This window comes from Lagopus muta, chromosome 2, assembly GCF_023343835.1.
Source record: "Lagopus muta isolate bLagMut1 chromosome 2, bLagMut1 primary, whole genome shotgun sequence".
NCBI classification, from domain to species: Eukaryota; Metazoa; Chordata; class Aves; order Galliformes; family Phasianidae; genus Lagopus; species Lagopus muta.
The window spans coordinates 25,735,610-25,762,940 of NC_064434.1; the positions used below are offsets into that span (position 1 = coordinate 25,735,610).

General features: G+C 35.8%; 1 protein-coding gene across 1 annotated transcript in view; it reads right to left on the reverse strand.

The window, feature by feature from the left end:
- Nucleotides 1-27,331, reverse strand: part of LOC125689991 (protein eyes shut homolog) — a 702,258-nt gene that overhangs the window by 316,227 nt on the left and 358,700 nt on the right. Inside the window, exon 28 of the mRNA XM_048937860.1 lies at nucleotides 21,474-21,717. Coding sequence (XP_048793817.1) covers nucleotides 21,474-21,717 — 244 coding nt within the window. The remainder of the gene's footprint in view (nucleotides 1-21,473; nucleotides 21,718-27,331) is intronic.

The window sequence follows — 27,331 nt, forward strand, 5'->3', positions numbered from 1 at the left end:
CTGGATACCTCATCTGAAATAGATTCAAACATTCAAAAAACTTCCTTAAACACAGTTCATCTTGTATTCTTTCCCTAATTATTTGGAAAATAAAATCACTTGTCTTCAAACTTAGACAATTACTACAGAATGGTTTAATTTTATGAAGTTTCAATCTAAAAAGCATTCTTATTTGCATACTGGCAAGTTTATTTACATTTTAAAAGATTTTTTTCTTCGTTACATGCCCCAAGTATCACGTCTGTTAAGGTTTACATTATAAGGCTACAGAATTGTTCTAGCAGTGCTGCAAAGGTAGCTTATACACATTAAGAGATTATTAGGAACAGGATTTGCTTGAGCAGTACTTTCCTAACTCATTCTGATGATGTGAAAACAGAAACTATTGACTGCAACTGTAATTTTGCTTTAAGCAACCAACAAATGACAGGTTTCAGAAAATATGATAGTGCAATCATAAGAAGTCTTTCCCTTTCAAAAATGATGTAAGAAATGAAGCCAGCATAAATTAAAAATAGTGACAATTGGCTGGCTAATTACTTTCAAATAATCATGACATGGTCAAACTGAACATGACACAAACAGTACTCCAAATATTATTTAAAAAGTAATTGTCTTATTATTTATGTCTTATTATTTAAAAAGTAATTGTCTCTTCCCCTGTCCCTCCCTCCCCATCAACATGCATAGGAGCACATTTTTTAACTATTCTTTTTCATACCAGTACAAACAGAATCTGTTCATAGAAATATTCTCTGATCAAGTTCTACTGTTATAACCACTGACTTTCCATAAGGTCAGTGGATATTAACAAAACAAATACATACTTTCCGTTGAATCTCAAGGTTAGAGGCTAGATATCAATATTTCATAACTCTGCAAGAGGCACAGCAGTTAGTTTCAACAATCCTAATATATGGGAGGGTTTTTGGTTTTGAAAAAGTTGTTGACAATAACATTTCAATCTCTGGGGAGAACAGTTTTGTCATTTTACAAGCACAGAGAAAAGGATGGCATTCACTCATGCCCTGATGATAAAGTGTATTTTAAGCAAGATTAGCTGACTGCTGAAGATGTATCAGTTCCTTGCAACAGAAGCATTGTTTCAGTAGCAGCAGAAATGATGGAATTTTAGGATGCACCAGAAATCAATTAATTTTTAATTAAACAGTTTTAATGAATGACAAAATGTTTGAAAAAATCATTTCACAAAAGAAAATAAAAAAAATCACTGAGCTAACTCAGTGACACCAAGACATCAAAGCAGCGTAAACTACCCTTCTCTGTCACTTTATCTCCACTGTATTTACCCCTCAAAACCATGTATGCACTAGATCAAATTAATAAGACCCGAGCTGAAAAAGCACTTAATACTTTTCACTGATTTTAGGAAAACAGCAATATATACCTCTGCATTCATCCTCTGGAGAAAATATTCTGGTTAAACTCAAATCTTACTGAAAGTCAAAACACTACTCATCTTCATATGCTTTTCCCTCCGTAAGATCTCCAGAGTTCTAGGCCCTATATTTGAGGTGTTTTTCTGTTTTCCTGTGAACATCTATTTCCATTTAAAAAGTGAACATTTATCCTCTCTCCTGACACTCACCTTCTCTCCCTACCCTTCTAAGTCTCCAACAGAGTTTAAGCACACTTTACTGTACCCTTCAGACAGACTCCATAACATAGACTTTAACTTAGTAACAAAAGAAGCATTATCCTTTATGTTTCTCCACCTTTAGCAAAGAGGAAATATCCATTTCCTTTTGTCCAGTTATTGCACATCTGGCAAGCAGAAACACTGCAGGCTGAGGAAGGAGAGGGAGTGCTCCTTCCTTAAAAGGAAACACATTCTGCAAGGAGTTCATAATGCGAACACAAAACTGAGAAAAGCAGGGAGCGGGCACATAGCTGTACTTAAAAGGTGACAGCAAGATGTTTTCCAAGGGACTCAGTACAGACTAAAAAGAGATTTTCCGTGCCAAACATAGCTTCTTCGCTTTAATCTACATAAGCCTTAGAGGATGTAAAAATTCATAGTCCTTACACAACTGTAAAACTTAGTTCCAGAGAGACACTGATGTTATAAGACCAAGCAGCACACAACTACCCTTTCAAGTAGTTTGTCCTTCTTGCATTATATCCACTTGCCAGATATAATGCCACTTCAAAAGACAAAGACACTGAAATCAGTGTTAAGTTTGTACAACAGGCTCTTTATTTACCATTTCTCATTACAAAACGAGAAAATATATCAACAGTGCTTTGCTGTCCAAAAGATCTTTTTTGACCACCTACCACATCTTTCACAACTTCTGTTCAAATGGGCCTTGCCCCCTGCCATCCCCCACAGTTACTGCAAATCATCAGAAGTCTCAACTCAGTAATCTGTCTTTCAATCTCTGCGCTTTTTTAAAAAAAGCTATAAAAACAGCTCTTGGTTTCTCACTTTGTTCCACAAGCCAGTTTTCTTGTTCTCTATCTAAAATCTTGTTTAAACTCAGCTAGCTCCCCTTTCTGTTTTCCACCTCCCCTCTGTTGCTCCATGGCAAAGCCTTTAAAGGCTGCATGCACATAAGGCCAAGGAGATAATTTTTCAGTAGATTTTAGAAAGAATCTTTCTTTTTTCCTGAAGTGGATTTTCATAAGTTGCAATTTTCATCTAAAACAGTGCTTTCAGCATCATGACGACAAGTTTTCCTCAGGGGTATGGAGGCATTTTCATGTTTATATGTTTAGCTGCTGCTAACTTCCCCTCATTCTATCTGTAAATAATTTTTTCATGAATAAAGACAAAAAGACAATTAAAAAAAAAAAAAAGGAATTTTAGGGATATGACAAATACAGACTGAAACTAGCATACCAACAGAAAGGTACCCGAGATAAACCCAATGATCTTTAGCAAAAGAAGAGTGAAGTTATTCTTCAGAGAAATGAGTCTACATAGCACATTATTCAGTAGTTCTAAAACTCCCACATTTTCAAAGGCTAAAACAGGATTTCTGTTGAGTAAAATGACTCATTTTACATAAAGTGTTATTTCAAAGTCACACTGAATTTAAGCCATATTTAAGTCAACCTGTACATTTCCAACACTCAATAATCTAGAATGCTACCTTCAGAAATATGACAGTGATGAACAAGATGATTAGGATTTACTACATTTCTATCAAACATATGCAAAGGCAACAGGAAAAACTGTAGATATTTTTCCACTAACCTCTGAGATTTAATAATCATATTCTACAACTGTGGGGGCCTAGAACTTCTGGCATTCTGAACACTTCTACATTCACATCTGTTTGGGGGGGGAAAAAACAGACACATTCCTCTAACTCCTTGGGTTCAATTGTCCATGCAAACAGCTAATTAGAATCTCTGTTTTACATCATTTACAACCTGTAAGTAGCAGAATCTGTCTTCAGCCTATTGATGATTACACTTAAAGGTTCCTAACTAAACATCGTAAGAAGCTGCTGTATGTGCCAGAATGTGACACAGATAGGCCCTGCCTACAAATAAGCAGAAAAATAAAAACAGTAATTCAAAGCGTAAAGTAATTTAAAATCTTACAAAAAAAAGGCTTCAGTATGGTGACAAGCAGAAACACATGAAGTAAACACAAAGGACAAACTGAAAGACAGGAGCTTTTCAGTAAAAAAAGCAAAAAAAAAAAAAACAAAAAAAAAAAACACAAAAACAAAACATACAAGATCCTCGAAGAATGCCAGTGTAGGACTCCACCTTTTTAAGTATGGGCATGTAGTTACACACCTGTATAATCAGTGAATATTAAGATGTTATAATTATGAAATAAACAAAAGAGTAAGACAAAGCTTACCCGTATCTTGACTCTATAAACTCCAGCAGAGAGGATCTCCAGAAGAGTTCCTTCCCCGCTGGTAGCCAGCTCTTAAATGGGTCTAGGAGAGGTAGAGCCAGGCTCCACCCCTTCCGGCAGCACAGGTGAATTGCCTTCACCTGTGCTCCCATGGCTGACTCATGGCTCGCCTCAGGTGATCAATCAGAGGTTCAGGCCACGATTCAGCTGTTCCCATACAACACCTATCTACGAACACAGGCATACATTTCAGATCTCTAAATACTCTAGGCTAAGGAATTATACATAATTTTAGTTGATTGATTACACATAACTTTAAGTGATGTTAAAAGCAAAACACATAACAGAAGAAACTTCCTCACTCCCTGAATACTAAAATGAAAAAAAGCTTTCATTAAAAAGCACTTTCTAAAAGGTATGTTTACTCCTTACTTTCCCAAATGATTTTAGTAGAAACCTCTACACCTTTTATAACAGATTAATGGAAAGGCTCTTTCCATCTATCGCTCTCTAACCAGTCTACAGGAGTTTAAAAACATCATAGTAACTTATGTAACAACATTTACTCTCCTCATCTATCAAGCATAATTTTGGAGCAAATAATTAAATGCTACCCCTAATTGGCATGCCTAATCTGTGACTGATCAGGCTAACACTTCTCCAAATGGTTGTGCTCCCTTAACCTGCTTTAGTCTCTGTATTTCTCCCTTCCCCTAAACAAAGCCATTTTATTGCCTCTTCTGATGAGAAAGAGTATATGAGCTTTTTTGATATTACCTGTGTTTCAAAAACTATAAAGATTACTGTTCTTGTGAGGAAGTAAAAAAAAAAAAGTAAAAATTAAGCTCTGTTTCTCATCAAGAGCAAATTAATAGAGGAGGAAGTTAAAATCAGATCCAGGTACATAAAGAATTTTTCAGTTTATCTTCTTGTTAAAAAGCAACTCTTACGGAACACGTTTCCAAGTTCTTATAACTCATTATACCTTTAGCCTAGAAACTTTGACTCCAAGAGCTACAAATCACAGAATTCAACATATGAGACAAAGAAGCTGTATGACCTTCTCTGTGAAAATCCTCATGTCAGAAGTTCTCCCTAGGAATATAATTCAACAGACTGAATAGCTTTCTTACCTACACATGAAACAAAAAATAAGATGTGGGAGGAGGTGGATACTAAAGGGTGATATAACCAACTGTTAAGAGCAGGTTTTAAAGGAGGTGACTAAGCATTAGAAATAAATAGTTACAATTTGTCTTCTCTAACGTAGAAGCAAAACAAGAAAAAAAAAGTTATTGTAAAGCACCACGATATGTTGGCATTTGAAGGTAAAATAAATTCACTCTTAAATTGCAGTAAGACAGATGAACAAAAAGAACTCCATCAGACTCAGGATGGAATTCCAAATTCTGCCAAACAAAACCAGTCATACTGATTCAGATCAGAAATCCCTGTTCTCCAGAAATATTTAAAATAAATGACAGTGGAAAGACAAGAACAGATCAAACATACATGTTTCTCTACCAGTCTCCTAATATTCATCAGCTCAGACAAAGCTTTGATGGCTTTCACACTAAAAACTTAGAAATGATCAGAGAAGAATATCCATGATTTCCTCTTAACATAGGAAGACCCAAACCACATACAGTATTCAGAATTTTGCATCTATGCTGCATTTATGAATCTACAGAATTCCTCCTTATTTATCTTAATAAATTTCTAATATTTGTTTTCAAAGTTTTTGATCATTACTCGGTACTGAACCTATATACACATGACAAATACCTGGGCCAAACTGGGCCAAAACAGTGACCACTGAGCACAAATTCCAAACACTGCTCATTTAGTCTCTTTACATAAACCACGTCAGGATTGTTTTGAGCAAGTGCACCATTTTAGGTGTATCACGACTTGCATTATGTCATTTTATTATACAGTCTCACAGTATCACAAAGGTCTTCTAAAGTACTTCAGCTGAATAATCTGATTTCCTAAGCAAGGCCTTTTTTATTTCATTGGTTATTCTCTTTTCAGAGCATTAAGGAACATACTGGTTTGCACAATTTCACTACTGACTTCCATCTGTAGAAAAAAATTGTTACTTTACTGTCTTCCACACTTCAGCTTCTTCATTTCCTTGAAGCCTTTTTAAAGGACCCAGGAAAAGTCTTCAAGAACTGCCAGAAGCTGCCATCAATTGGATTACCTCTATCTACATGGCAGCTGACTATTCCAAACTTCGCAACATGTTTTAGCGTACCATTTCTATTTAAAAGCATTAAATAAAGTTGTCTGTTCCTAACTAGTTTATATTTCACTTCTGTAATGCTTTACCAAGAGAGAAAACACAGCAGTGATAGCAAAGTAGCAAAGTCCCTGGCTGCTAAGTAAGCAAGAGATGTACTCAAACAGCCAGGGACACAGAAACAAAGAAAAAAAGCTGCTTACCCCTAAAAGGCCTTAGATAGGCAATCATCTCCACGTAAGATATACATATATCTGCTACCAACTCTCAAATAAGGTCTGGAAGAGATAGATCCTGGCATGCTGGCTCCACCCCTTCCAGTCACTCAGCTGCACTTCATGCATCTGAGCTCCCCCGGGGATGGCTCTGCCTTCCCACCAGGTGCTCAATCAGGCCATGACTCAGAGTTTCTGCTACACTTCTGTACTCACCATTTCACTAATTTCACTCTTAATGACCAGTCCCACTATCTCACCTGATAGAATAGGACAACAATCTTGTGACTTGCAGTTCTCTATATTCTCTTAAAAGCTTTTCTAGCATCATATTAAAGTCTTAAAACTGACTTGGCACTGAAGACACAGAAGATTTCTGATGTTCATTTTCTTAGGCTTTTCCAATACAGTTGATGAATTTTAATTTCAAAATGATTTTTTAATGATTCCCACTGAAGAAGGGATCCAGGCTGAATGTTTCTCGTAAGTGAAAAAGGAACAAAAAATGTACAGATTTAAAGTGTAATTTCAGTTCAATCCAATTTCAGTTGGCTCTATTGCCTCCATTACTTCTTTCTTTATCTTTATCCATCAACCTTATGAACTTGCTTACTGACATCCCAGCCTTGAAATGGTTAGGAAACTGTTGCTAGATCAGACACATTTTGTCAATTGTTCTTCAAACACTTTTTGACCTTCCTTATGTTTTTGTATGGTTAGCCTGCCAGAATTTCAGAAGTTGTCGCCTTTTATATTCTTCATTAAAAACAATATTTATCCATGACAGCTTCCTACAACTTTTTTTTTGTAGACCTCTGTGTGAGTACAATCTTGTCGTGGTTTTATGATTTTTGGTTATTGTTATTCCACATCATAACATCATGCAGTGCACTGGGAGTTTAACTGTTAATGTTCAAGCTCCGGGTACCTGTCCGGAAGAGAAGAAGAACTACATTCCCCAGGGGGCTTTGTGGTCACAGAGAGGAGATAAAACTTCTGGCAAGGTCACCTGATGCACTCTTCTTTGTCTGCTCTTCTGCTGCTGCTCTTCTTCATCTCCCTGCTGCTCAACTGGACTGCACATCTCACCTCAGTGTTATTGTGAGGCCTATCCACCTTTCGGACATTCTCTCTCTCATTATATTTGATTAGCTTCAATTCTAATTATACTGTATTACAGTGTGCTATCTTGCATTTCGATACTATATTTAGTAAATTAGCTTGTTTCTCCTCAGATCGTTGCCGCTGTTTTTAATTATTTTGGGGTCCCCTGTTTCCCTTTTCTGGAGGTGCGGATTTTGCGAAATCCCTCTGCCCTGCAAGTCACGGGACTGGGCTGAACCAGCCAGTAAACTGTTGACAAATCTCTAACATTGCTGTTTAGACATATAATACTCAGGAAGGAAGGTGCCCAACTTTCTAGTGCTGCAATTAGAACACTGAGAAGAACAGTCTTTTTGACTGTTCCAATCCAGGTCTGGTTCCACAGTTTATGGAAGGGATCTAGAATGCAAATGTAAATTAATTTGAAACAGGGCCAAGTGAACCACAACTCACTAGATTACATTCTCCTCCTTTTCTTAGTTATTCCAAGAAATTGTATTAGAACGGGAAGTGTTAAATGCCTGAATTCTTTTAGGTGCAAATTTTTGTCTTTACAGCCTATGATACTTGATACCCATTAAATCTGAAGTGACAGAAGATTAAATTAACATCAAGGTGCATCACTGCCAGTATGCTTTATAAACAATAAAACACCAAGCACATGTAAGCTAATATGTAGACTGGGCTTTGATCATATTGAGAAGAAAGGTATATGTAACTTGACAATTAAGATGGCAATGTGAAGTATTCTCTCATTAACTATTTTGCTTTGAAAATACATGACAGCTGTGTGTGTTTGATTTTCTTTAATTTCACACTCAACTGCCATGCACAGATTATTCAAGAAATAGCCCATATATTATGTGTACTAATTACTAAACTATTCATATTTTTAATATTAGAAAATAAAAATTATATAAAATAGAAAGTTAATGTTAGGAAAACTTCAGCTCTGAAGGAACAATTGTTACCTTTTCTGAAGTCCTGGCTCATTTTGCACTTTCAGATATCATACACACGTATTTCTAGACATTCTGGGTTTCAGTAAGAATCAAGAAATAAGATTAAAGGGTTTATTTATTCATCTATTTTATTCATTATTCTTAAAAGACACATTCTAACATATTTCTAAGAAATTCTAACATATTCCCAAGATAGAACAGGAAAAGAGAAAAATGTGATAAATTCCAGTGTTTCCAAATCCTCATTAAGTATGAAGGAAAACATGGGACTCCGTTTTCCCAAAAGAAGATTTTTAGTGAGATTATTAACCTAGGAGAGCTGCAAAATGGTCACACGTACAGCAGCCACCAAAATGTAAGTAAAGCAAAGTAAAACTCAGATAATATGGAAGGCATTAATTCACACATGGTACACTTAAGATAATGTAGATACTACAAGCGTGAGAAACTGGAAACTGAAAACCTGCAATAAAGAGAAAAAAGGTTGGGGAAAATAATGCTTGAATACATTACTGTGAGAAGCTTCCACTTATCTTCAAGGTTAAGTAGCTGCATATATTTATTTAAGTACATTAGCAAGTAGTATTCTAAATATTTTCAGAATACTAGCAAGCAAATTTAGATTCTGAAACTATGCAGATGAATAAAAGAAATTCAAACACAAGCATGTTCGACCAAAGGACAGAGCTCCAAACATTTTTCCAAGTAAACAGGCTGCCTCAGATGAACTCAGTGTAACTGTGTTTTCTCTCGCCGGAGGAAAGCCCGTGGCCAAAATTCTAATTTGCCTATTTCTTGCAGATGTATTTTCTCAAGTAAATTCAGCATCACCAGGAGGTGACATAATGACAATTTCTTATACTGAAGTGCTCAATTTATTCACAATACAGACACAAGTCTATCTATATTCTGTGGTTGCTGAACTCAAGCTGTTTTACTCCTGAACAAAAAGTTGGCAATATTTAGTATGCTGTACTGTCAATAACTTCTTGAGCTGAATCATAATGAACTTACTACCATAGATTTTACAAGAAACAAAAGAAAGTTAAAGGATTAATATCTAAGTCATTCACATATCCTTATTTATGTCAGCTAGTGAGGCTCATCATAAGGACTACTGACCACAAACAAGTATAAATTCTGAGATTTTGACAAGACTTTGTTAAGGCTCATTACTTTAAACAATTCCTGATGCTCCTGTATTTAAGTGAAGTTAAATAACAGTATAATAGTTTTCCACTTGATTTTGAGATACTCAATGTGAAAAAAAAAATCCAATGAGGTTCAACTGAAAAAATTCCCATAACTGAGAATTTGTGATAAGTCAGTATTACAGAACTTTGCTCTTTTTTCAGTCTTCAAATGGAAACTATCTTCCAACATGATGGCTCTTCAGGAGTCTTAAATAAAAACTATGAAAGAGAAGCAACATCCGAATTAATAATTCAGCATTTTAGGGTGGTCGGAATTATAGTACAGCATCATTGCTGCCAGGTTATCTATTTCCTTTGTACATTTGATGTTACAAAAAAAAAAAAATGAAGAATGAAAAAAAGGCAGACGATTATTACAAGAAAAAAACCAAGGCACACACCTTAAAAGTAACTTAAGTATTAGGTACCATAATAGATATACCCACTTTAAAGTATCATGTGGGAAAATAAAAGAAATACTACCACTTTTTATCCTCCATGTCTTCTTAATATAAATTAAGATAAAGTAAATGTAAATGAGCCCAATCCCTAATGAAATTCTTATTTCCTTTCTCTTTCCATCTCATAGTTTCTCTTCTTTTAATTAAATTTAAAACTCAGTTTCAATTGGATTTTGGCCAAAATTACAAAATATTAAAAATCCATTTAGAAAAATAGGTGTCTTGGAGCCTAGAGTAACCTCTGTGATAACCAAATTCACTTTTTTTTTTTTTTTTTTTTTTTTTTTTTTTTTTTTTTTTTTTAGGAATAATTGAGTAGTCTTCAGTAATTAAGGAAAAATGTAAATAGTTATCTCCTCAACTTAGGAGAAAAACATCAACATTTCAATATTCAGATATCAAATTAAGAAATCATGAGAAACTGAAAATACTTTGTCCAAAATGTACAGGGTGATCCTCTGCTCAAATATTTAGAATATTCAGAGACACACTGCTATCCCCATGAGAAGCCCTGTACTGGAAGAAAACTACTGTTTGTGTAAGAAAAATTATTCTGATTTTCTCATTATTACTCCTATTCTGAAGTGAACTCTCAACATTTAACTCTAAGTGGAAATCTTCAGTTTTTTTCCCTCCAAACTTTTCTGTCTCATTTACTGTGATACCAACTACATTCTGAACATTACAGAAACTGATTGTAATACATACAGTGACTGAAATTGATACTTAACTCTAGTGGGTTTCTTTGCTATTTGAAATATATGACATTGCAAAAATGCAAATAATTATATAACTAAGGATTAACAGCCTTGCATCTACCCACCTTGGAAGAACAAAAGAACGTTTAGAATAAACTATGCCAAGAAAGGTTAACATTTCTCTTTTCCTCCAATATAGAAAACGGTACCCAAAAGTTGTAGGTTACAATCTTTAGTTGTAGAGCAACTAATTCCAGCCAACAAAAAGGTTGAAATATTTTTATTTTGGTATATACTTGACCTATTCAGGTATGCAGAAAAAGCTGCAGTCCAACATCTTTACAGCTATCCTATTTGTCCTCTCATATCAATGGAGGTTCCCTGTCAATTGTTTAGTAACACATGCCCTGGAATGCTAGGGAAAAGCTATAGAGAGGTATTTAAAGCACTTCTGAGGCAGTGCTGAGACAACACACCCTAGAGAGAATTTGGTCTATTTCCATATTGTGTACTTACTAATAGGGAAAAATGTATTTTATTTTAAGAAGAAAATAAAGAATAGCTATGCTCAACAAATTGCTGGCCAGGCCAAGTTAAGCCACAGGGCAACATACTGTTAGTCAGGCATAATCATCTCAAGAGTATTGCGTAATCAGTTCAGTCTTTATGACAAAGTGACCCATGTGACATCAGAGGAAAAAACAGGATTGGCTTATGAGGTCATTTTATGTTTCCCATAATTGCACATAAATATTTACTGGCTATTTGAAATAAGACAAACCCCTGGTCAAAGGTGTGAGGTGCATAACCCACTCTTGCTCACAATTTTACAAGTCTGTTAAAATTAGATGCACAGGACGGGGATAATTGTGAATTTACACAACCCATTCTCCCTAAGAAGATTACAGCTTAATTCATGAAGACTCTTTTTTCCACCAGGGTAAATAAAGATATATCAAAAATAAATATTTTGGCAGAAACTGGTTTTCCTGAGGATCAATAATATGTTGTACCATTCCAGGGCTCTTCCTTAAGCTTGTCATCCCAAATACTCTCACACCCTCAATCAGTTTTACTGCTTGCTTCTTATATACCATTATTTCAATGTGCATTCACTTTTGACTACCCTTTCCTGACTCTCCAGGCTCTCAATCTCATGATTGGAGAACAGTACATATAAATAAGGTATATACTATGCTTGCTCAACACTTTCTCTGTTCTGAGAAATTAGTCCACTTATAAATGTGCATGAACTGAGATGTTCATGCCAGTAGAAATCACAACCAACAGAAAAGTTTTCAAGATGCACCGTTCAAGGAAACAATACTTTCCATGTAACTGTTGATTATATTTTCTTAGGAGAAACTAAAATGCAGGTCAAGTTTACTCAAAGTTATCCAGAAACGTCATGATTATTACTTACATATATAATCCATCCTTTTTTGTTATCCTCCAGTCTTAGAGGAAAGAAAGCTGCAATACTTTATCATTATGTAATAGAATTTAAATGTAAATACCTCTGTTTGAGTAATATTTATCAAATTAAGTATTAGAGACTTTGTACATGAACACAACAATGCATCCCTCCTATTGTAGCCCCTCTTAGGTTCAGATCCCAGTGGCTGTTATCAGCACTCCTCATTTTTTTTTAAGCTTTATTTTCTCTACTAAGCTGTGGCAACAGTTTAACAGGCAGTGTTTGTACTTCCTGAATGCTGCTAAATCATCCCTGAGGATTACTTCACTCCAGAGCATGTAACAGTATTTCTGAAGACTACCCTGAGCATTTGGGATGCAGTTCCTATTATATCAAGTAATAAATTGTTCAAATAAGTAATGACAGAAATTCTTAATATGGGGCTGTCTAGACTCTAAAAATGTTGTTATAATTTTAAACTACATAAACTATTATTATTTTGATTAATTCAATATTTGGATTTAAGAGCAAAGCAGGAAGAAATTCAGTACTTATGCTCACCACTCTAAAATTTAAATGCAAAATGCCAGTTGCGTGGGGCTTCCAATACTGTTCTGCAAAGAAAATTGAACAGTCTTTTTAGGCTAAACAGAACTTACAGAACAAGTGAAATTTCAAACCATCAGAACACTTCTGTGTATATTCTTTGCTGTTTTTTTTTTTTTTGAATGCTATTATTATTATACTAATGCATTGTAATTCTTTTTGTCCAAAAGTCTGCAACCTAAACCAACACAAATACAGCAGGAAATTTAACACAGAATTATTTAACAAAAGCAGGTAATTCTTATTAGTTACTGTCAAAACATATCAGTGTTTCAGTCAGTCCCAGACCAGAGATGCCATTCTCTCAGTTTCAACTGGCTTTGAAACACTGAATGTCAGAAGCTGCTAACTCTCATATATACTGTTGCTAAGGTGGCCTCAATATTCCTAGCACTCAAATTCTTCAGTTATTTGCTTGTGGGACAATAGTTTTTTTTCTCAATATTACAATACTCTCTGCTGTAAACTATCACTGTCTTAGCAATATAAGGCAAAATGAACCACTGTGCAGAAGGACAAAAGAAACTCAAGACACCATTTAAATATTAGTGGAACACTTTTAGATGGTTAAAAGGCAGAATATAGCTGTCAAGCTTGGTCAGCTCACAGGGGAAATTTCACCCATCATAGGTAATTATAACCATCGTCTTTTTTAAAACAACAATATGCTATCTAAATTACCACCATCATTTTTTAAAAAAACTAGATCTAATTACATATTTCTGAGATATGAAACAGTTCTGATTGAAGAATTTATTCTGTAATTATACTCTGTATTGCTCTGAGTCACTGTCTTCAATAAGGCTTCCACTACAGATGTATCCTTGTATGCAATCTCCTTGAAAAATCTCCTCGAAAAATCTCCTCATTAATATTCATGGAAATCAGTCGGTATATTTGATGATCAGATAACATAGAATTATACGAATCGGTTTCTCATGGTAGTTTTTTAAAATCATTAGTAGTATTGCTACCTGACATGTTAATGATGCTGATACATTTATGTGAGTTTTATATGATTATGTCTGCTGTTGACATGGAGTACACAAACTGGAAAAAAAAATAAAAATCAAGGTAAAGTAGTTCTGAAATGAAAATGAGATGACCTAACTTAACAGGCTGGCTTAACTGATCTCAATTTTCCTCTGACTAAACAGTACATAATGAAATCAATGAAGATGAGAAGGATTTCTATTTAGTCAGAAACATTGAATTATTTTAGTAGTAGACCTCTTTAACCTTACTTTCTATAAAGGTTCAAATGTCCCATCACATGATCAACAACAACAGTTCTAAGCACTTCAGATAGAGTCAAACCACTAGTTTCACACTACTATAATCTCACATTCTTATAAGTGAGCCATGAATGCTATAATGTTGTGGACTGTACACGTTTGATTGAGATATTTTTAAAAATCAGTTAAATTTATCCATTCCATATCCATTCCATTCCATACTTTCTGAAATTTTTCTCCCAAATTTCACTGTAATGGAGTGCATCTCCCCAGTATCACCATTTTAATTAGGTTATAAAGGATTCATGTCAAAACTGATCCCACACCAAAAATTAGCTGCATATTCATCTCTTAATTTCCCGATCATTCCCTGATCATTCTGCATTATGTTATGACAAATTAGGTAACACATTTGAAAGTACAACATTAACAAATTTTGAATGACTTGTTTTTACTACCTACACAATTTTTATTAAGAATTGAAGCATTATTTACTATACAGGTACAGCATAGTAGTGAGATGAATACTAAAAAATTATTGAACTAAATATTTGTTGAAGTAAGGTAAAAGACAGTCATTTTCAAAAGGAACTAAGTAATTTTCAATGTGACTAAACTATTAACAGCAGTTCACATTGGTAGTAGAGAATGTATCTGGCTGTATCAGGGGTACGGAATGCCTATGTGTGTGGACATGTCACAGTGTCTATAAGTGCAATTTATAAATTTTGTATAAAGTAGGGTATGTGTTCATTCAATTTTCATAACTCACAATTTTCATAATTTGTAGATACATTAACAGACTGCTCTGAAAGTAATGGCTCTTATTTGTTTTCATGGAAACTACAACAGATACAATGAGTAAAATATTCAAAATTAAATTATCTGCTACACAGCACTATTTGTCAACACAGTTGCTACCAAGAGCTCTTCATTTTTTCCAGCGATGAACAGAAGTCTGCATGCTGCACTCATAAAAATATGCACCAGTGGAGGCAACCCACTGTCACTGTCACCATTGCTGAAATGCATCACCCACTGCCTCACTGTGCTCATAGCCACTGTTTGGTCTCCATAAACATTCAGCAAGTGTCAATGAATGTCAATAGGGGCATTTTTGTTACATTTGGAGAAATTCAGTAACGCCCCTTTGCTTCATATGCACTTCCATGTCAGATGCCATTTTGTCAGACTGCTGCTCTGCTGTCATCTGTCACATGGCAACAACATGTAATGGAATAATAGTGGGAAGGTTCAACCTCTACTGCCATGCCACCATCTGCCTCTGACACTACAGGCAAGCAATACAAATAGGAAGTGTTACTTTTGGAGGAGCCCTTGCACACTGCAGAATATTCATGTATTCATTTTCATTCTCATACAGAAACTTAGAAATTAAGAAATTATGTATCTCTTAACACCAAAACACAACAGTCTTTTTCATTTGTTTACTTTTTTTTTTTTTTTTAAACGTTATAGCGCTCGTGTACATTGTTTTGCTTGCCCAAGTCTGAGGAAGAAGCAGAGTAGAAAAAAAAACAAATCACATCAAAGTTACAGGTTGTAAAAATGCTTTCACTTTCATGGCAGCAGTTTGCACTTGAAGAAAAACAGAAATGGGCCAGACTTACATTAACTCGTCTATGTGTCCTTGGTTGGTATCCACTTGGGATAGTGACTGCTTCTGATCAAAATACGGAAAGCTCCCAAACTGAAGCTTCCAGCAGTTACAGATACAGTACAAAAATGTGAATGTTTCAATGCACTCACTTAGCATGAAATTCCACATTGATCTACACAGGTGGCATCTTAACCATGTTAAAATTATTTCCTTCCTTGATGTATCAGATATAACAAGATGCTTTTAAACTTAGCATATGATTACAGCTACTGAGAGCAGGGAAACTAAACATAATGGATTGAATAATGCTATCTGACAGACCTGATAAAAAATAAAGTTTAAAATAGTCATGAAAGTGATATCAGCTCTAGTGAATGTAACAGACACAAACCAATATGATAAAACAGAATTACAAAGCAAAAGCTTAAAAAAAAAAACAACATTTTTCAGAAACCTCAGCACCTATTGCTTCATATAAACGGACAGAACTTAATTAAGAAGGATGGAAAAGCATTTCTTTTTTATGGGAATCTGTGTGCAGAAAACAAAGAAAGCATTGAATTTTGCTTTCATCTAAGAGCGTTTAATTAATAAGAACTGAATAGGAGCAAGAAATTAAAAAATTGTCAGAGAAAGATTTTATAAGAAGCTTTGTAGTACGTGCCAATTTGACTATTACTAACTACATTTTCATATATCCCTTTGTATGTCACACAGTTTTGGAAAAGACAAGTATTATAACATACGCTTTCCATATATAATATCGCCCTTAGGCAATAGCAATATGTGGTGCAGTCGAAGGATGAAAATCCAGTTCAATGAAGTATGATTATTAAGCATTTTAGTCTTCAGAAATAATAGAAGTAAAACCATTTATTGTATGTGTAGAAGCTCTAGTTCTCTGAGATGTGTTGTTAACATTGATTTCTGGTTATACTCTTTTGAGTCTTCTAGACACATGACCTTTGCTATCCACAAGTTTTAACAGAAAAGTCAGCCTAACAGTCACCTCCTTTTCCAAAAATAAGAGAAGAAGAATATAATACACAAAAGAGTTATATGAGTGGACAGTGGGGCAGAATGAGAACTGGCTGACTGGCAGAGCTCAGTGAGTTATGATCAGTGGTGCAGTCTAGCTGGAAGTAACTAGCAGGATTCCCCAGGGATCAGTGATGGGTCTGGTCTTGTTCAATATCTTTATTGACCTGGATAAAGGGATAGAGTCCACCCTCAGCAAGTTTGCTGATGATACAAAGCTTTGAGGAGTAACTAACACACCAGAAGACTGTGCTGCCATTTAACAAGACTTGGGATTTGGACAGAGAGGAAATTGATGCAGTTCAGCAAAAACAAGTCTAGAGTCTTACACCTGGGGAAGCGCATTAGTACAGGTTAAGGGCTGATCTGCTGGAGAGGAGCACTGCAGAGAAGGACATGCGTAGATGACCTTGATAGATAGCAGACTGGTCCCAGCCATCATGGTCAAAAAAGCCAATAGTATTCTGGGATACATTAAAACAGCATGGCCAGCAGGTCAAGGGAGTCGATCCCTTATACTCTGCCTCAGTGAGGTCACATCTGGAATACCGTGTCCAGTTCTGGTCTCTCCAGTTCAAAAAAGACAGGAATCACTTAGAGAGTCCAGCAGAGGGTGACAGAGATGATTAACATTGTCCAGAAGAGGGCCATGAAGAAGATCAGAGGGCTAGAGCACCTCCCCTACAAGAGCTGGGGCTTTTCAGCCTGGAGAAGAGAAAGCTCTGAGGAGACCTTATGTCAGCCTTCCAGTACTTGAAGGGGGCCTACAGGAAAGCTGAGGAGGAACTCGTTTTAAACTGGAAGGGGGTAGATAGATTTAGACTAGCTTTTAGGAAGAAATTCTTTACTGTGAGGCTGGTGAGACACAGAACAGGTTGCCCAGTGAGGTTATGGATGCCCCCTCCCTCCATCTTAAGCCTGCATTATTCAATAGATTTCAAACTTCTGTGTTGATTCATATCTTGACCAACTGGCAATACACAACAAAGAAGACCTGCTTGGACAACTTGGACTCATGAGCATAAGCGTGTTTCTGACAGAACGAATTTTATCTGTTTACTTATGTATGCACATCGGCAATGGAATTTACATGGACAAACACTCACAGGGAAAGAAAAATCTTCTTCTGAAACCTCTTTACACATTCATAGCCAAGAATACATTTTAATTCTTCCAAGTGATTTTAATTAATTAAATAATACATCCCTCTATGTTTTTTTTTTTTTTTCCTTTCTCCTAAATAAAGCCTCAAGCAAGGAAAGCCAAAATACTGAATATCACAGAATCACAGAATCACAGAATTGTAGGGGTTGGAAGGGACCTCCAGAGATCATCGAGTCCAACCCCCCTGCCAAAGCAGGTTCCCTACACCAGGTAGCACAGGTAGGCATCCAGGCAGGTCTTGAACATCTCCAGAGAAGGAGACTCCACCACCTCCCTGGGCAGCCTGTTCCAGTGCTCCGTCACCCTCACTGTAAAGAAGTTCTTGCGCATGTTTGTGCGGAACTTCCTATGCTGCAGTTTCCAGCCGTTTCCCCTTGTCCTGTCTCCATTCACCGCTGAAAAGAGTCCATCCTCACCATTCTGCCCCCCACACCTTAGATATTTATAGACCTGGATCAGGTCCCCTCTCAGTCTTCTTTTCTCAAGGCTGAACAGACCCAGTTCACTCAGCCTTTCCTCATAGGAGAGATGCTCCAGGCCCTTCACCATCTTTGTGGCCCTCTGCTGGACTCTTTTCAAGAGATCCCTGTCTTTTCTGTACTGGGGAGCCCAGAACTGGACGCAGTACTCCAGATGAGGCCTCACCAGGGCAGAGTAGAGGGGGAGGATCAAAAGCCTCTCTTTGTATTGATTAGCATTCATTTTGTATTAAGTATTTTTATAAAGGAACAGTATTAAAAAAATAGTGCAAACTAATCAGTATTACCTCATATTTAATTGTAGAACTCATAGTTTTTCGTATGTTCTTTTAAATATGACCTTATTTCTGAAAGAGTTTTAAGGCGTCATATCCATTGAACGAGCTGCTCCGTTCAAGTGTCATGTAACTGTGACGGACACTTTTACCTTGGTTTAAAAGTGCTCCATCACTTCAAAAAGTTGTCTGAATAGATACAAGAAACTGAAGAATGCACATTAATCAGTTGGTAAAGGCCTGAAACTGAGCCCACTGTAGATATGTGGTGAAGTCTTGATAAAAGTGTTTACACTCATAAGAAAGTCCTTAACATGAAAAACAGTGTGTGCTCAGTTCATGCATTGCAGAACAGTGCTGCTAATATCTTGTAAGGGGAACTTAAAACAGGATAGCTTGTAAAAGATCAATACTTTGTTACTAATATTTTATGAATTTATATTTGCAGACACTTTGTACAGATAAAACTGAGTAACATTACCTGTCACTACAAAATACTGGGAATGAAACTTTTTTAGGATATTCAACCAGTAGGTCTATAACTGAGGTTTCTATAGGCAGTAGATAGAAAATGAGTATATGATTCTTGTGAAGATAAAGGCAGCAGAGACAGTCTTATCAGTGTGTGTATTTTCTGCAGTGGGATAGGAGGATGAATTTCTATGAACTCCACGGATGATGTTATTCTGCTTGATGAAGAAAATAAATACCCAGAAGTAATAGCAGTAGCTCCCATTAGTGCATACCAGCTGTTTAATATTTCTGAGTACACCTAAAATGCCTCATAAAATGGAGACTGTTTGCTGTGCAGAATTTGATCTGGGAATACATCAAAGAGTTTTATTCCAGTCAAAGAATATGTTGCTCATATCTGGCTTAATTCACTTAAAGAATCAGTAGACTGTGATTTAATGTTTGCAAGTCTGGCTGATGGATGAAAAGTAATAGCTAGATATTAACTAGGAAGAGATGTTTGCATTTGAGTTTCATGAATAACTAACGAAGTAAGGAGAGATTTCTGTTTTTAAATAAATATCTTAGTAGGCAAATCAGAAATTATTGAAGGACTTTGCAGTCTTTATTGCTCTTCTGATCCTGAAAAGGCATCTGATAATTCTTCAGGATTCATTTTGCAACAACCAAGAGAGAACTGACGGCATGCTTGTAGAAGTAGTAAACCGTAATCCATGGGAGACCAATGACTCGCTATTTAATTCTCCTGAAGTATCTGGAATGTTACTAATTACTGAAGTTGTGTCTCCAGCAGACAAAGGAACAGCCTGGTGCTGCTCTAGCAATTAAAGCTGTGTAAGAAAAACAGAAAGTGTGATAAATGAATTAAATGAATAATGATAAATGAATATAATAAATATACTGGGAAAGAAGCACTATCTTATATCTGGGAAAGTATTGGTAGCCACATGTGGTACAGGTGTGATATTAGTCTTTGTTTTTACTGGGCTGAACAGCAAAACAACGCGTGAAGAGGTAACATCTGTTGATTTTTCTATCTTAAACACAGTTTAACTCTGAAGTGATACTTAGTCTTTCTATTTTATAGTTTAGCTTAGCCAGATTGGTAATCAGAAGTATCCCTCAGCTATACATATGTGCTTTTTTAGATATATATTGGTAAACACGTTAAGAAAGAAGAAGAGAAGGAGATGGGAAGGAAAAGGGAAGGGAGAAAAAAAATGAACGCCCAAGCAGATTGATTGTGCAGCATATTACGTGACCACTAAAACCTCATGCAGTCTTACCAAGGTATTATATAGCAAATACAACTCTGTAAATCATATTTTTAATAAAAGCATAGAAATGGTTTTAGTGACCTCAAGAGCTGAGTAAATGCAAACCCTCCCATTATTCATATTTTATATGAGGGCCAGCACCAGAACAAATGGTGCACCTCAGAGCAGAAGTATTAAATTTTCTAAATCCATTGCTCCTGTGAATCAATATAAAATGAATGAATTACACATCTTATCCGTTGAGAACACCAGCAAAGTAGATGACATGGTATTCTGGGAGAGGTACAGATACAACTGCATTTAGTAACTGTATTTTTTGTCAGCCTCATTACCTACATCAAGAAGGAATATTGCCTATTAATTAGACAAAACAAACAACTTTTAAGGTATACCTTCAAAAAGACCAGTCTGTACAGAAATCAAATACTCAGTTAAACTTATAAAAATAAAAACAGAAATCCTGGCTTACTTATACAAATAAATACTTTGAAAGAGTTTATATTAAAGAATTCTGAAAAAAAAGTATAAGGACAAAGACGCGCATGCTGTGTGACAATCAAGATGCAATCTTCAAAGTAAACTGTTACAGCTGGTGTTTACTTAAGACATTTAAGAAAAAATAGGGACAATTTTGAGATTCCCCAAAAATCACACTAAAAACTGTCAGAATAGCAGAGGCTCATTCCTGACATTTTTAGTGCAAAACCATCTAGATGTACAGAAAAATAAGCACTCAGAAAATATGTGAACTTGAAAAGGAAAAACAAAGTCCCCAGAAAGTAAAGTAAAGTATTCCAGAAGAAAGAAGGGAAGACTGGCATTAGGGTCAGAAAAAGCTGAGCATTATATGAGGCACATGAAATTTTACTCTCTAAGAAAGCAAACAGAAAACCAATCTAAGAGCAAGTGCAGGTTTCCTTGTTGGGTACACAAGATGTTGGAGAAAAACGTTCAAGAGAGAAAAAGCAATTTTCCAATTATGTATAAACGTGTAATTAAGAAAGGACAATGGATTAAATTACAAGAACAAAGAATAGTATAGGAAGCAAAAAAACAACATGCTGAAGAATAAAATAAATATACTTTGAATACTCTTACCATGTCAACAAAAGCACAAACAGGGAAAAAAACTTGATATAAACATGACTTCAAAGCACATTTTTCTTACCTTGGGCCACCTCTTCTGTATGAAAATCAGGAATACCATGTTTAGACCAAAGTTCCATAGATACTGCTAATGCTGCTGGAAGGTCATTATCTAAAATTTCAGTAGGAAATTCAGCCATTTCTATTTTCTTACTTTGGAGGATAGTAGGTAAACAGGTGATATTGTTTATTCCATCAACACAAAGAAACCCACTGGAGCAGGATTGTATAAGGCAATCATTGTAATTAAGCTCACAGCTTCGTCCCTGAAAGAGAATTTTTAAAAAGCCATTTTTGAAGTCAATTTGCATTTCATAGTCATGCTAGTTCAAATTATTGCTTTCTTTTGATTCTAAAGTGTTGTTTGCTTATATTAAAATGTTCACATTTTCAAAAGCAAATCTAATCAACTGGAAAATATTGCTCAAGTAATTTAATAGCATAGTTGTACATTTAAATTTTTAGCTAAATGGTATTTTTTATTCCCACTCAGTACTACAAATTATCAATAAAAGTTGTTTCCCCACAAATGTGTATTTGTAAAGTATCAAAGATACTGGTCTTGCCAATTAAAATAATCATCTTTATATAAAGGTGCAACCTCAATTTAAGAAGTTAGTATATAGTTATACAGAGAACTGTACTGACTTAGCTGTCTGAAAACCTACGAATCGCTGATTGTCAAATCAAAGATATGTTTTCTTTTGTATTTCATTCGTTGTTGCCAGTTAACAAATCTTCATACAGCACCATTTTAATATATTTGGTTTGTAGTTTACTCTTTGAAAAATAGAAGTGTAGCAGCAGTTTTAAATTGGAGCTTTAATTTTATCGAGGATAACAATTCATGGGAAGTCTGAAATATTCTTTCTAATAATACATTAAAAATTTCACAGCAATAATTATGTGAATTAAATGCACTATTGAGGTGTGAAATAAGTATACACTGAATCCAGCCTATGTTCATTTTATCTTCACTTCTGCTGTAATGAACTAGTGGGCTACACGATGAGAGAGCTGACTTTGCTAACGTAGATGGATCTCCTGCATTTGGATAGGTATTTAAAATATGTATAACCTCATCCCTGAAAGGCAAGCATCTCTGATGTTATATAATCTGACACATAATCAACCCTGTATGCTACATTTTCCAATAACTGATGGCATTTAGGGTTGGGCTTGTCAATAATTTTATCATCATCGTTTCTAGCTACATTAAAGAATAATAGAATCACTAAAGTTGGAAAGGACCTCTAAGATCGTCAAAGTCCATCCATCAACCCAACACCACCATTCCCACTAACCATATCTTTAAGTGCCACATCTGCACATTGCTTGAACACCTCCAGGGATGGTGATTCCTCCACCTTCATGAGCATCCTGTTCAGAGAATAATTTTTTCCTAATAACCAATCTGAACCTCCCCTGGTGCAACTTGAGGCCATTACATTGAGGCATAGGGGAAGAAAATTTTGAAGAAAGAATCATGCCGTAGGCCAGCAGAACAGAGACAGCAGCAACCTTCTTTCCATAAATAGGGGGGGGGGAGGGGGAAGAGGAAGAGTAACCAAAGTTTTACATCATCTGCTGCCTCTTCTCTGCTGCCTTAAACAGCTGTTGACAGAGGGAGCCTTGGGCAGCAATGTCAATAAACCTCAGAAAGCACCAAAACACTGGTGGTTAGATATAAAAAGTATCCTTCCAACATCTTTTGGATGCAATTCCTACTTTCAAAATGGAGAATGCCAGGTAGGGGAAGATTTTTCCCCTTTTTTGAAATAAAGGAGTAAGCCTGATCTTCTCAGACCTTCTGCTCTGTCATCTGAGTTTCCTGCCTTCACTTAATAGATGTCATAAGAAGCCTGGAAAATCATGACAAGCTGAAAACAGAATCTTTTGGAAGTTGGAGCAATATATAAAACATTTTATATTTCTACAGTTTACTTTGCACTCTCTAGAACACTAGCAAAAGAGGTAAAAAACTAACATCATACTTGCAACTACAAAAAAAAAAAGAAAAAAAAAAAAAGAAAGAAAAAACCTGTGAAACTGCCTAACTAGAATCACAAATGTTTTAACAATGAAGTATTATTATATTAGCCTCAGAAATAAAATTCTCAGCCACACTGATGCATTGAATAAATATGCTCTTTGAATATAAACTGCTGAAGCCTGATATCCTGTGAAGAGTGTGTAACATGCTTAAAATCTAAGAGATGCAAATTCCAATTGAAGCTTCTCCCAGAACTGGGGCATATCTCCAAGCATCCAAGCAGCATTCAATAAGCATGTGCTGATTGAACACTTTCCCTCACATGAGATGGATACGAGTTTTCTCTTGTCCATCTGGTCTGATTTTTTTCAAAGAGCTTGAAACACTTCTGAGATTTCTATCAACATTTGTTTATGATAAGAGGAAACAACAGGGCACACAAAAGACAGGAATAGGGACTGTGAAACTCACATTTTTTAGAAGGATGTCAGTTCAACATTTGATAAAATCTCTGGCTATATCAGTCTTTTAAAACATGAAGGAACAGCAGGCCAATTTATATCTTAGACATCTGTATAAAAATATTTCTTCCTCATTCTATTCTAATTCCATACATAGTGCAAATGATCAGTTAGTTATGTGAATAAGATTTCTGCCTAATAATCTTTCTTACTGCTGTAAAACTTGCACTTCATTCTGACTTTCATTTTGACAAATTAGTGTACTTTTATTATTACAACATACAATAGTGAGCAGTATTTTATTATGATTTTATGACTTGTGAAAACGAAGCAGATGTGCATAAACTCCTCTGTGCATGAAGGGTATATTGAATTGTCACAGATAAATTTCATAGCATTGAAAGTGACCGTAAATGCTTTAGTTAAACAATTTCCAGGAAGGAAAATGCTGCAGATTTATATTTAAAAGTAGGTATGCTTCCATAGATTCTTCCATTTAAAAAGTAAATATTTATCCCATACACCACTGATAATGTTCTTATTCCCAAACTTTCTGAGAAAATTCATGATCCATACTTTACGATACATACTTCAGATAACATTGCATATATAGACTACAGAAGATGTATTTAACATACACTTTAGCTTGAATTGAATAATGACTCCTTTGGGAATTCCACTGTTTCTACTTCATATTGACTCATAGTTAAGAACCAGAATCTACTGGAGGCCTACCAAATATCCATACTGAGATGTTTAGACCCCAAGTGTCTTTGGTTTTCAAACTGAAGATAGGCATGTTGCACCTTTTACTATTTTTCCATTTCTCTATTGTGCAATTGAGAATTGTGCAATTCCCGAAGCACAGTGGAATCTATGGACTTAAGATGGAACAGTGGTTAACAGAATAAAAGTAATCTTAAATTCCAGCTACCTTAGAAATTTGTAACTTCTTTCTTCTTTACAAGTTTGTTCATATTACATAGGTAATGCTCGAGCTACATAATAATAGAAGAATGGTCTCCAGAGTTTAGACAAAATATCTACCTAGTCCCACCTTCAGCAAGCTCATAAGGAATATAAGAGGAAAAATACATGAAGAAAACAAGAAGATTTTATATCTGATAAAGCCAAAAATGCCATTGCATTTTCTAGCAATGAGTAATTCAGAGAATCCCTAAGCCAGGGTAACATTTAGAAGAGTAATTTAAATAAAGATGAACCTATCCTTGTTTTTTAACTTATTTCTACTTTTTTTCTCTACAGTGCAATGAAACATGTACTTGTACCAATGCATTTTGCATTAAGTGAAAAAATAATTCCTACAGATTTTAAACTTGTTCTCTGATAGTTTTATTTGGTATTCAGGTTTTTGAAGAGAAATACTAACTAAATAGCACAATGATCTTCTCCATTACAGTTGTTTGGGTAGGAGAAGTATAAATACTTCATGAATGAAATGAGATTATTTTCTCATGAAGATCTGAGTATTTTCCAAATAAAAAGACAGTATTTCTCAAATTATATATTCTCCATCCTGACCTTGTTTTCAAAGCCAACCTGCTTTTGAAGACAATCACAACAGAAGTTGCTATGAACTGCAGGGAAGTATCAACTATCTCCATTGTACTATGCAAAAAAGCTCCCTACGAAATTTGTATTCCTTCTTTCACTAGATCATCAGTAAATTTAGTCAGACTATATGCACTAGTACATGATTTATGGTAAAATACAAGTTTTAAAAAACTACAGATAGTCAGTCACTGCAAATGGGAGAAATTTCTGGCAACTGGAAGAATGCATATGACTCTCCTATCTTGAAGACTGGCAAGAAGGAACATCCAGGGAATTACAGGCCAGTCAGCCTCACCTCAGTTTCTGGGCAGCTGATGTTCTAACTACTCCTAGAAACCATTTTCAGAGGCAAGTGTCCATGCCTATAGCAGGGGGGTTGGAACAAGATGATCTTAAAGGTCCCCATCAAAACTAATCATTCTATGATTCTATGATTTTATGATTTCTGTGCAGAGAAAGGACAAACATGAGCATGATTAGAAATGGTCAACAATGAGCTATGAAGAGGAAATTGTGCTTTTACCAACATAATAGCTTTTTATGACAAGACGACTGGCTTTGCAGATGAGGGGAGAGCAGTGAACGTTTTCTATTCCAAGGTTAGTAAAGCTTTCAGCACTTTCTCCCATTATATTATTACAGACAAGCCAGTAAAAAAGGGATTAAAAGAATGGATGGCAAAATTTGCTAAAAGCTGACTGAACTATCAGGCTGAAAGGCCTCTTGCTAGGAATCAGCAGTGCAAAGTCGAGCTGAAGGCCAGTCACTAGCATTGTACCCTGGAGACTAGTATCACCCTAGAAGTGTAAGTTTCCATGTGACACACAATCAAGGAGGAATGGTTGATAAGTCAGATGAGTCTACTACTATTACATGGACCTCAAGAGGCTGAAGAAATATGAGATCTCGGGAAACTCCAGAATGAGAAATGCAAAGCTCTGCACCTGGGATAGAAAAGCTCCATTCACCAGTACGTGCTGGAGGCTGACACACTAGAAAGCAACTTTTGTCTTGGTGGATGACAAAACTGAACACAGTCCAACAATAAGCACCTCTACCAAAGAAGATCAACAACAATGGCAGCACTGGGTGAGTCAAGCACTGCCATTAAGTAAAGAAATGATTACCTCCCTCTACGCAGTAATGGTGAGGCCACACCTAGAGTACTGTGTCCACTTTTGGGCTTCCTAGTACAAGAGAGATATGAAGCTACTGGAGAGAGGCAAGCAAAGAGCCAAAAGAGATCATTACAAGTCGGAACACCTTCCGTATAGCAGAGGCTGAGAGAACTGATGCTTGTTCAGCCTGGAAAAGAGAATGCTCATGGTTGGGGATCACATCAGTGCTTACTGATGTGATAATGTGATATTATTTATTACTGAGGCTCTAATCAACCTGTGACTAACACTTCTGCAATCTGCTACTGCATCCTCTTCCATACCACTCACTGGTTTAGTTCCCTCAGCTCAAGATCAGCTCTGGTATGGTGCAGCTGTGAAACTTTGGATTGGAAAGCTGTGAAAAGAGCTAAAATGTGAGAAAGACATGAGAGATGTCTCACTTTCATGATCTCAGAAGCTTCATTTACACTCAGATACTTGTCACTGACCCTTAATCTAAACATAAACGAAAATTGTAGCTTACTGTGAAGGTAAAGTCTACTATAGCAAACCTATCACTTAGTTGATCACGACCTTGCTACATTCACATCCTGGCTTAACCTCAGGCTTGCCTTATGACCATGGTCAGCCCTTGAACTTTCTGAATGAACGTGGTTACCATCATCACTAGATTTACTCCGCTTTCCTTGTTCAGGTACTGTGGGACTCCAGTCCCTGTCTGTAAGGACAT